Source organism: Ostrea edulis, chromosome 9, assembly GCF_947568905.1.
Source record: "Ostrea edulis chromosome 9, xbOstEdul1.1, whole genome shotgun sequence".
NCBI lineage: Eukaryota > Metazoa > Mollusca > Bivalvia > Ostreida > Ostreidae > Ostrea > Ostrea edulis.
This window is the reverse complement of record NC_079172.1, coordinates 29145950-29158445: the sequence shown is the minus strand read 5'-3', so window position 1 is coordinate 29158445 and position 12496 is coordinate 29145950. Positions and strand designations below refer to the sequence as shown.

The 12496-nt window shown below is 35.0% G+C and overlaps 1 protein-coding gene across 1 annotated transcript in view; it reads right to left on the bottom strand.

Moving 5' to 3' along the window:
* The window catches only part of LOC125660317 (inositol 1,4,5-trisphosphate receptor type 3-like), a 62157-nt gene that overhangs the window by 23544 nt on the left and 26117 nt on the right, over positions 1-12496 (bottom strand). Inside the window, 17 exon segments of the mRNA XM_056150698.1 lie at positions 39-195; positions 796-948; positions 1417-1555; positions 2482-2611; positions 3247-3318; positions 3538-3675; positions 4020-4106; positions 5254-5326; positions 5678-5812; positions 6731-6918; positions 7660-7741; positions 8790-9028; positions 9460-9621; positions 9816-9871; positions 11763-11830; positions 12060-12196; positions 12434-12496. The exon segment at positions 12434-12496 is cut by the window's right edge and continues 45 nt beyond it. Coding sequence (XP_056006673.1) covers positions 39-195; positions 796-948; positions 1417-1555; positions 2482-2611; positions 3247-3318; positions 3538-3675; positions 4020-4106; positions 5254-5326; positions 5678-5812; positions 6731-6918; positions 7660-7741; positions 8790-9028; positions 9460-9621; positions 9816-9871; positions 11763-11830; positions 12060-12196; positions 12434-12496 — 2079 coding nt within the window.

The window sequence follows — 12496 nt, the reverse complement described above, 5'->3', positions numbered from 1 at the left end:
ACTAAATTAGCAAACTCTGTTATTTTTATGCACCCTACCTGAACATTAGCGTTTCCATTGTAGAGCAGCATGCATATAAAGGACAAGGTTTCCCGGACCACATTATCCTGCGGACGGTTCAGGTGTTCCATAACGCTTATCACAACGTCAAAATGATTAAAAGCATCCTGAACGTCCGAGATGGCCTTCAGCTTCCTGCAAAACAAAGTGAAGCGTTATTCAGATACTTCAATTCGTCTATAGATATTTGCTCTTTTTGAATGTAGAATTAAACATACATACATGAGACAATTATTTTTGGTGGTTTTGGGTTTACCTATGAAAATACTGAAACAGTTCTATGAGATAGATGTAAAACTTATACAGTACCAATTTTGATGCACCAGATGCGCATTTCGACAAATAATGTCTCTTCAGTGATGCTCAACCGAAATGTTTGAAACCCGAAATAACTATGAAGTTTTAGAGCTAAATATAGCCAAAAACAGCGTGCCAAAAAAGTGGAGCCAAATTCGTCCAAGGATAAGAGCTATGCATCAGGGAGATAATCCTTAATTTTGAAATGAATTTCTAAATTTTATAACAGCAATTAAATGTACATCCGTATTTTCAAGCTAGTATCGAAGTACTTAGCTACTGGGCTGTAGAGACCCTCGGGGACTAACAGTCCACCAGCAGAGGCCTCGACCCAGGGGTCATAATGTAAAACTTATACGGTACCCATTTTGATGCACCAGATGCGCATAGATATGTCTTGTCAATTTATTTTAGAAAAGCTTAATAAATGACACTTACTTCCGGTGAACAGACACCTCCGCCTCCCAGTCATCCGGAAGCTTGACCACCTCGTTATAAATCATTGCACGAAGAAGCTGTAGACATTTCACATCCAATTTTTCTTGTTCTAATTTTTCTTTTTCACTTAGATGCGTTAATTGATTTGATATTCTGTTGAGAAAAAAAGACATGTACGAAATCTAATTTCCAAAAACGAAATCATTATATACATAATGCGACCATTCATACTTATGTCACATTCATCAACATAAACTTATCGACATGCGTTTAATATGGTTCAATAGAGTGTTGAACCCGACAATATACTGTATAACGGGTTTTCCTGCGGGGTTATAATTTCTGTTTATTTTAGCAGTTAGATAGCTTTTCCCAAAAAATTCCAAGCGCCAAATATGCACCTAATTGCGACTTCCGTATTTGAAAGAGAGACAACTCCTCCCTGTCCGCCAAAATTTATTCCACTAAAATTATTGGCATACCTTTGGGCCAGCAAGTCTCCAAATTTTAGAACCGCGGAATAAACCCGTTATACGGTACTACATCTATTCCGTAGCAGCATTATTTTTTTATTTGAAATTCTGTTGAACCTATATTTATTCTTGATATTTGCATACATACTTCAACTGTCTAACAAGTTTCTCGCTCATCTGATAACGCTCCACAGGGTCCTTTTTGCCATTGTCCATGAAACATCGGAGGTGGTCCTGAAACTCTTGTCCGAGGGGTAGCTCTTCGTCGCCGCCTATCTCGGAATAAACTGAGGAACAAAACAATTTTCACTTATTTCGTGAAAAAAGATTTTTTTTAAAAAGAAGAACGTTTAAAATATTCTCACAGTCCAATTTTTGTCATCAATTCGCTCAATCAGTGCACATATTAATAGATATATTAAGACAACCTATATTCCTAATTTTATGAGAGCGGGTGTGATCAATCAAAGGGGGATGCTTACTTCACCTAAGCACCTAATCCCACCTTTGATATGTTTAGGGGTTCGCGTTTGCCCTGCTCTTAATTTTGTGTTCCTTATAGGACTTACGAGACTGACCACTATTTCCTATATTCACAATTTCATTCTTTATGATATTGATCATTGTTCGTTATTTTCACTCATTGTTTGTTTTATGTCCTGTCGAGAATTGTTCACTCATATTGGTGCGTCATCAGTTGCAGGTGAAGTACCACAAAATTACACCTATCTTTAGTGCTCAGTGCCGTAGCAGTGGGGTTCTACAACGTGCCTCCCTTTAATATCATATCCAAAAGACACGTGCTTTTCATTTCAAAATGCCAAGCATTTGGCGAAGGATCAATCACTACCGATATCACTGCATTTGTACATATATTTAAGTCTTACGTTTGATGCAGTCATGGCACGAGCAGAGTTCGAACTCACGACCTCCCGGTCACGAAGCGAACACTCTACCACTGACCTACCGCGACAGTTTTTCACCCCATTAGTGCAAAAATCGCTATCATATCATGCAATTGAAATATTCTATTCAAAAGCAAGGGTGATAAATGATGCAATAGGAGAGAAAAAGAAATCATAAAAGAGATTATGAATTTGTAATGAATGCGATACAGAAAATGAAGACGTTCTCTTGCATCCTTCCTCTTATTTGAAATATATTGAAATTGTGTAAAAGCATTATGAAATTGAAAGTACAGTTAAGCAGAGACCTGCGTTTGAGTTGTAACCAATCTGAGCCTCCACAGTGTTGGGACCACCGTAAGCAACTCTCATATTGACAGAAAAAATGTTCAGCTGTCTGTTGATGTCCTCCTCCGTCTCATAGTAAGACTCATAAGCCTGGAAAAATAGAAAATCATCGGATCATATCGAAATGTACAGATCATATGATGCAGAAAATGTTTTGATACTGTTTTGAATTGATACGACTTGTGAATTTGACAGAGGAAATCAAGTGATAATGGGCGATGGAAAATGGTATTATTGAGGGTTGTTTTTATGGGTATTTGTAAATTTACTTCATTGATATATGGCTGAGAAAAGCAGTAATATGAAATAACTATATAACATATTTTTTTATGAAAGGTGAAGATAACGAATACTGATCAATCTCATAACTCCTATAAGCAATACAAAATAGAGTTGAGCAAACACGCGCCCCTGTATATACCATAGGTGGGATCAAATGCCGAGGAGGAGTAAGCATCCCTTGTCGACCGGTCACACCCGCCGTGAGCCCTATATTTTGATCAAGTAAACGAAGTTATCCGTAGTCAAAATCAGTATGCCGAGAACGCCCTAATAATCGGTATGAAACACGTCAGACAGCATTTGACCCAATGATAGGTTGTGATGGTAAACTAGATCGTTATAACGGATATCACTCAGAATGGGTTCACATAAAGACATAACGAACTACACTGAAGTTCATGATTGTATAATACGGTTTTATTGCAGTCTCTTATCTAAGCTACCTTTCTAGCATCGCTTCGAATATCGTGAGAGCCCGTCAACCCACCATATTTCTCCTGGAATTCTTCCATGACCTGAATAGAACGAAATATCAGTACTGTATGCCTTAAAGATGAATTGATAAATACCTGCAGTTGTATGTTGTTCAATGTCATTTAAATATAGTTTTTGTGAATTTCGTTATACTATACAGCGAACATATATGCTTGAAATCACATATGAAGATAATTTCTTGACAGTTTTGTGTTATTTGATGCAGTATCAGTTAATGTAATTAGTAAATATAAAACTACTTTAATCAAATTTCAATTTTAACAAATATTTACATTGACTGAGAGAGTGGAAGCCGACAATAGTGACGTCATGCAGGACACTAAGTTCTTCATCTGTCTTTCTATACAAACCAGCGGTGCAGTTACCTCCATAAATTTCTGCATAAAAATGGACAATACTTCACATCATATTTTTTTTTTCATTTATCTATTTACGATAGAAAAATATGTGACAATGTACAATTGTACAGAATGAGTAGTTTAAAATCGGCATCGAGTTTTCGCTGTTACAAGAAGGGAATCTATATTCAAAATTCGGCAGGTCTTAAGCTTTAAATTTGATGTAATTTAAAAAGTGTAAATCTAGTATTGTATTGAAGCCTATACTGATACATGTAATAACGAATAAACAATAATAGACAAGACAACTCGAAACATTGACGTCTGTATAGATTATTATTATGAGGACCATAGACAGCTTTTTAATTCTGTTGCACATGTACCTTAAATGAATTTGCAAGTTTGTCCATTTTTTCTGGTTCTTCGGGAAACAGGGAGGAATCCGGTTGATAAAACGATCTACAGAAAATCTGGAAAAGAGAGTAGTATACTTAAGGAAATGAAAGGTGAAATCCTCTTAATAACATCAATCTACATTCTCCAATCATTTAATGCAAGGTGAAGATAACGAACAATGATCAATCTCATAACTTCTACAAGCAATACAAAATAGATAGTAGGGCAAACACGGACCCCCGGACATACCAGAGGTGGGATCAGGTGCCTAGGAGGAGTAAGCATCCCCTGTTGACCGGTCACACCCGCCGTAAGCCCCATATCCTGATCAGGTAAACGGAGTTATCCGCAGTCAAATCAGTGTGCCAAGAACGGCTCAACAATCAGTATGAAACACGTCAGACAGCATTTGACCCAATGCGAGGTTGTATTGACGAACTAGATCGTTATAACGACCATAGAATTTGTGAAATGCTGACTCCAATCGAGACTGTTGAAATCCCTGTACCATCAACTTGTTTGTCAGTAGCTTACCTCGATTTAAAAACTGACTATACCCAGAACAAGCTCTTGCATATCGAATCAGTTGAGATATATAAACACCATATGCAGGTGATAATGGAATATTGCTACATAAATGTGGGAAGTTGACGATGGAGAAGCTGAAATCATCCCGTTTGTCATACAGTTGAGTTGTCAGTTTGCCGTTAATGTCTACTTTCAATAAAATATCTAAGTATGAAGCAGAAATGGACGACTCTGTGGTGTCCTTTATTTCGAGCTCACAGGGATATATCAAATCGACATATGAATGAAAGCTATCATTGTTGTTAGACAAAACGTCATCGATATATCTAAAAGTCGAATTGAAGGTCACAGCGAGAGATTTTTTCTTCTCACGTAGAAGTTTTTGAATAAATTATGTTTCATATGAATGTAAAAACAGGTCAGCTAACAAAGGAGCACAATTAGTGCCCATGGGAATTCCAACAGACTGTTGGAAGACCTGATCACCAAAGACCACGAAGATATTGTCAATGAGGAACTCTAGCATATTTTTTATTTCAACTTCAGAGTATTTGTGCGTGGAATCAGAGTGGTGTTTAACAAAGTAAGTTTTTAAATGACTGATCACTAGATATGAATATTTCCGTTTTCCGTTTTTTGTTGAAGAAGCAACTGTCTATGATGTCAAAAAGTCTAGTACTCTATTAAGCTTACCTGAAGAAAGGGCATGACTCCATCAAATATATAGTGAAGTGTTCCTTTGGTTTCCTCTTCGGAATTTCCCCTGATATCACTGGAATATACCCAAATCAAACGTCAGATCCAATATCATACATATACTGCCAAGCGAGTGGTGTCATTATGTTTAGAAATCATTGAGTGTCTTGTTTATTATGATTTATGATATGTTTCAGAGAGCTACAGTTCTGCAGTTAGCTATCATATTTAACTCTCCTTGAATTATTCAGAAAATGTCTAGATTATCAAAACATTTTACCATGAACCTTGTACATATTTTAGTTACGTTAATTTACAAAACTAGAATAACACCAGTTCTCATTTTAAGGTGTAACACTTACATGCCATATCCCCCATTCATATGACAAAAACTCCTAATTAGGCCATTATGATTTTAAAACGTGATACTGTCATAAAGTACCTCTTCGATGGAGGTGATTTTAACAGCATTGTGGTTGTTTCCGCGTCGTTCTTTGCAAGCATTGCCACACTATCCAGGATAGTTGTTACATCAGAGAGGTACACCCACATTAATCTGAAAATACGGAAGAACCATTGGTTAAAGCATTCTGTTTTAATAGTCAAAGAGTAGAAATATCCATCTAGGATAATTTCCAAAACAGTTTGATGGAACTCAAAACCAATCAGAAATCGGTCGCCTACAAGGTACAATGAACGCTTTGTGGATTAGGAAATATATATTATAAATAAAGAACGCTTTATGGATTCGGACAGCTATCCTACTGCAAAAGACAGTGTGGATAAAGGCAGGTTGGAATTCTTGCTATACACTGGTTTCTATTCACTACTTGATATTCACTCTTGAAATTTGTAGTTATTGTATAACAAATTGCCAACGATTGGATAATTGAATCATGTTCATCTGAATGAAATGGTTATCAACAAATGAAAATGCATGTACTTGAAACAGATTTATGGCTACCACCATATTTTTACATAAACTATGTGATATATTTAAAACTTTGAAGTTTCCAATCAATCTGAAGAAAATCATCAAGAAATTACCAACAGAAAGGACAAGTGGTACATTATTAACTTCCGGATATATGTAGTATTTACACTGTGACAATATTCTGTAGCAATAAAGAAAAGTTTAATAGATGTCGGTAAATATTGTACTGGTAACCAAGGACAAAGTCTGGTGACACAACCTGCGAGGTTCTACTGTCGTACCTCGCATGATAGACCATTTTGATTGGTGTGGAGACTTTCGTCCTCACCATTTAAATTCGGTTTGCGAAAGGCACTAAATTTTTTTTAAAGATGTCCAGGGTGAAAATGAGAATAGCAAACCTAAACCCTATTGCTGCCGATCATTCTAACCAAACAAATCAGTTTGTAAACTTGGCCATCAATTACTTGCGATATTTAACCTCAATTTACTCTCTCTTTTCTTTCTTTCTCCTTTTCCAGCGTAGCATGTTATACTTACTCATCGTGTGGCATGTCACCAGCTCCACTCTCTATCATTCCCCCTGCAGTGTTAAGATACACCCAGAGAAAGAATCGAAGAAAGGGAAGTTTGAAATTGTTGCAGATAGCCTTATCCGTCAGTATTTTCAGTAGTTCGGGAATCGTGAATATCGTCTGACAGATTGATTCTATGTGTCTATTTTCACCCTAAAATGAAATTATGAGGTCAGCAATCATATTTTTCACGAAAGATGAAGATAACGAACAGTGATCAATCTCACAACTCATACAAGGAATACAAAATAAAGAGTTGGACAAACACGAGCCCTATGTCGTGATCTGGTAAACGGAGTAATCCGTAGCCAAAACGAATTTGTGTCAAGAACGGCCTGACACTCGGTATGAAACACTTCAGACAGCATTTGACTCAATGAATTGTCGATGAAGTAATTATAGATGTAAGTTGTTTTAAGAAATCTGTATTTGTACACGTATTTCTGGTTTACCAAAAAATCTTTTTTTTTCTATCAAGTGCTTTTTAGAACGTGAATCTTGATAAATTTCAAATTTACAATTATGAGATATTATCAAATTCATTACAATTGATGCGTTTGTAGTCAAGTTACTAGTCAAGTTACATATAGTTTTACCATATTCCAAAAATATTTTAACCGACTTATCATGAGAATAAACTTCATTAGGTGGGTGTGTTTTGAACTGTTTTCAGTAAATTACTTTATTCATTTCTTTGTAACTAAGATTATTCAAAAGTCATTTATGATTAGTGGCTTTTATTTATATAAAACACTTTGTCTTTTGACTGAAAACATATCATGAAGATGACTGGAGTTTTAGAGATAGGACGGATTTATTTAGCTGTAAGCGTGAATTCATTATTGGCATGTTCACAGTAAGCATGTTTTACTGTAATTTGTTATGATTAAGTACCTCTGTACAAGTTGCCAGCATATCCACCATAGAAATTAAGTATTGTAACTTTGTGTCCCCAGGGTTTATCAGAATCTGCAGTCTACAATCACAGAAACAGTTTTAGGATAAATGAAGCAAACCAAGAACAATACAAATATTCAATTTTCTTAGTTTTGAAATTTACCTTTGCGCAAACTCTAAAGATGTCCATCATAACCATCATCAAATTTAGAATTTTATTAAAGGTTTTTTAAAAAGTAAAATTCATTAATTAGGAACTAAATTTCTTAAGAAATATCAATTCTTTTTATTTTTTCTTCCGAAATAAAAATGAGAGTAAAACAATAAAGATGAAAAACAGTGATATATCTCATAAATTATCTAAAGAATACCACGTAAACCCTCTAAAGAATACTAAAATTCAAGTTTAGCATACACAGACCCCTGGAAACACCATAGGTAAAGCATGCTTTCCCACTACTCACACCCGCCGCAAGCCCTATATTATGTATATCTTGATAGGGTAAACTAAGTAATCCGCAGTCAAAATCAGGATGTAAGGAACAGTCTATCAATCAGTATAAAAGACTTAAAACATTGCCCGACCCAATGACGGGTTGTACTTCCAAATAAGACTATTAGAGCGTACATACAATTTTCGAAATGCTGACTTTAAACGAGACGGTTGAGACCCCATGAAAAATCAACTTATCTGTCAATAGCCTGTCTTAGGTTGAAAATTAATAATACGTAGAGGATGCTTTCGCGTATCAAATCAGTTAACATGTAAACATCATATCTAGGGGTTAATAGAATATTGCTAAATGAATATGACAAGTTGACGCTGGAGAAGCTGAAGTCTGTCAAATATCGTTAGTTTGCCGCTAACGTCTCTGTACAGTAACATATCCAAATATAACGCAAGTGTGGAAGACTGTGGTATTACGTTTTGATAGTTTACACAACTGCATTAACTGCATATTGTCGACGTTTCAATTTTGTGATTCTTACTGAGAAATTAGTACTCTGGGGGAAATGATTTGACACACATTAAAAGGAATGATCGAAAACCAGGGAAATGGACAGGAGCAAAACTAATGCCTTGAACTGAACTTCAAAAGTTTTCCAAAAGCCTTTTATAAACGTACCTTGTGCGTTCGTCTTGGTCAATCACCTGTGCAATATCAGACCTGTATTGCATGAAGTACTGCATGACAAAGCTTTGATTTCTTTTTAATGGAAGATCCAGCTCCTCTACTTTTACAATGGCATTCAGCAAATCCAAAAGCTGAGGCACATTTTCCTTATGAGTGACCACTAGCGTCATAATCTTATGAACCTGGTAGGTAGTTATCTTCATACATGTCTTGGAGTTTCCAGTAAAAATCTGAGAATGCAAAATGTTCACGTCAATTTCATTCTCGACGGATTTTGTAAATTCTAACTTTTACTAAGTACTTCTTCAAAACCATCACAGTACAAACATTTTTCATAAGAGAGTGACGCATGATATGTACATGTGTTCATACTATCGATGGTTCCTTTCTGTTAGATCATAGCATTGTGTAAAATTAAATCTTAGTCTGAAACCATGTAGCACGTTCGTGGTGTTTTGGTTTCGTGGTTGGAGACTAATTTTCTTTATAATATTTCATTGATTTTCTTTTGTATTCATGAAGGCCTTACATTCGTGAATATATACAAACCCCAAAACCAACATAAATTATACCCCGATAGCAAATTTACTGTCTTCCCTAGCTTTCCTGTGGCAATGAGTAGAAGGGGTTTTTCAACAGAATCGTATATGCCATTCATTACCTCTGTGATACATTCTGCCAGTTCTTCCTCCGCTCCTTTTTTCGACAGCAGCATGTCCAGGCGATCGTACAACCGACTCTGAACCAGTTTATTTCCTCTAGCCATCAATTTCAGCAGGATAAATGCCCGCTGTAGAACCTTTCTTTGACCTGTATATTGGTCCTGTGAATCAACAAAATTTGGGAAAGGGTATTTAAAAACTGCATTATATATAAAGGGCATCTATCTAGTCACTAAATCACTTATTCGACGGAATTTGAATTTGATTTATGAGATTTTTCTTTTGCAAAGCTTTTGCTAATGAAGAAATGAAATACAAAAATGTTTGACTGGATAAACAAATCTAGATATCAAACCAGAAGTCGGACGTCGATATCCTGCTGGAGGATGGTGAACATGTCTTCAATCACACCTAGATATAGATAGAAAGATCAATTACAGATAGAAAGAAGGATAAAATAAAACATCCAAAACGTCGGTGTATATAGAAGAGGTCTGTAAGACCATTACATATCACATCAAATGAAACCGAGTCTATTGAATATGAACATTTCTGACAATTGGGGTATACTTATGTCCGGTTCTTAAAATATTCTGTATTACCTTATCTGACGTACACCTGAGAGGATCATAGACAGGTTTAATTTTACTTAATTTGACTATACGGAAAGCTCTGGCTCATTTGATACTCCTGATAAAGCTCTAATTCTTAATCATTACTATCTTACCCTGATTATACAGAATGTTCTTATTCACTAGAAACACGCTCTCATTAACCACAAACGCTTTGATTCACTAGAAAAACACCCTCATTACATACAGACACTTTGATTCATTAGAAACATACCCTGATTATACAGAATGATCTGATTCACTAGAAACTTACCCTGATTATACAGAATTCACTAGAAACATACCCTGATTATACAGAATGATCTGATTCATTAAAAACATACCCTGATTATTCAGAATTCACTGGAAACATACCCTGATTATACAGAATGATCTGATTCACTAGACACATAACCTGATTATACAGAATTCACTGGAAACATACCCTGATTATACAAAATGATCTTATTCACTAGACACATACCCTGATTATACAGAATGCTCTGATTCATTAAAAACATACCCTGATTATACAGAATTCACTAGATACATACCCTGATTATACAGAATGCTCTGATTCACTAGAACCATACCCTGATTATACAGAATTCACTAGAAATATATCCTTATTATACAGAATGTTTTAACCACTAGAACCATACCTTAATTATACAGAATGATTTGATTCACTAGAAACATACCCTGATTATACAGAATTCACTAGAAACATACCCTGATTATACAGAATGTTCTGATTCACTAGAAACACACTCTCATTAACCACAAACGCTTTGATTTACTAGAAACATATCATCATTATGTACAGACACTTTGATTCACTAGAAACATACCCTGATTATATAAAATGATCTGATTAATTAGAAACATGCCCTGATTATACAGAATTCACTAGATACATACCCTGATTATATAGAATGATCTGATTCACTAGAAACTTACCCTGATTATACAGAATGTTCGTATTCACTAGAAACTTACCCTGATTATACAGAATGATCTGATCCACTTAAAACATATCCTGATTATACAGAATTCACTAGAAACATACCCTGATTATACAGAATGTTCTGATTCACTAGAAACTTACCCTGATTATACAGAATGATCTGATCCACTTGAAACATATCCCGATTATATAGAATTCACTAGAAACATACCCTGATTATACAGAATTCACAAGAAACTAACCCTGATTATACAGAATGTTCTGATTTGTTAGAAACATACCCTGATTATACAGAATTCACTAGATACATACCCTAATTATACAGAATGATCTTATTCACTAGAAACTTACCCTGATTATACAGAATGATCTGATCCACTTAAAACATATCCTGATTATACAGAATTCACTAGAAACATACCCTGATTATACAGAATGCTCTGATTCACTAGAAACTTACCCTGATTATACAGAATGATCTGATTCAATAGAAACATACCCTGATTATACAGAATTCACTAGATACATACCCTAATTATACAGACTTCACTAGATACATACCCTTATTATACAGAATTCACTAGATACATACTCTAACTATACAGACTTCACTAGATACATACCCTTATTATACAGAATTCACTAGATACGTACTCTAATTATACAGAATTTTCTAGATACATCGCCTAATTATACAGAATGATCTGATTCACTAGAAACATACCTTGATTATATAGAATGCTCTGATTCATTCCGTGTGATTCTGCAGGTTCTTTTTCTAAATGACACATTCTTCAAAGAGAAATTGTTGTTTGTATATTTAAAACATCTTACAAAATGCGTATGAGTTTCAAGATATACTACAAATACACAAATATGGACATACTACGTTTTGTATACTGTGCTTTGACAAGGAGTATTCGATATATCATAATAGATTTTAAGTGTTACTATTTTATTAATGTATTTGTTAAGAACTTTAGGTTTAAACATGTTATCATAATACATAAGCTTTGCATACAATATAAGTTCATCTAGAATGGCAACGAGGTCGTCCGCCTGCTGGTTGCTAAGTTTAGCAGACGACAGTCTTCTGAGGCTTGGAAGCAGTGTTTCCAAAGATTCCACTACAGCTACCGATTGGTCAGTAATCAGTACCTGAGATTGAATCACATTCTTACTTCAATAAACACTGTATTAAATAGGAAAATGATAGGTTAATAAAACGTTTAGTACTAATAGATCTATTTCTGTTTAAGGACTATACAAATGTGTGGTTGAATGCTTCAATTACTATATGAGAGAATTATATGGATTTAGAAACAAGCATTCTGGTGTTTTACTGAAGACAAAGTTATTTGGAAACATTTAGAAACATTTACATTAATGTTATACCTGAGCCTGAACAATGTTTGTGAATAGCTGATGATGAGCAGAGAAATATCTGTTCAAAAGATG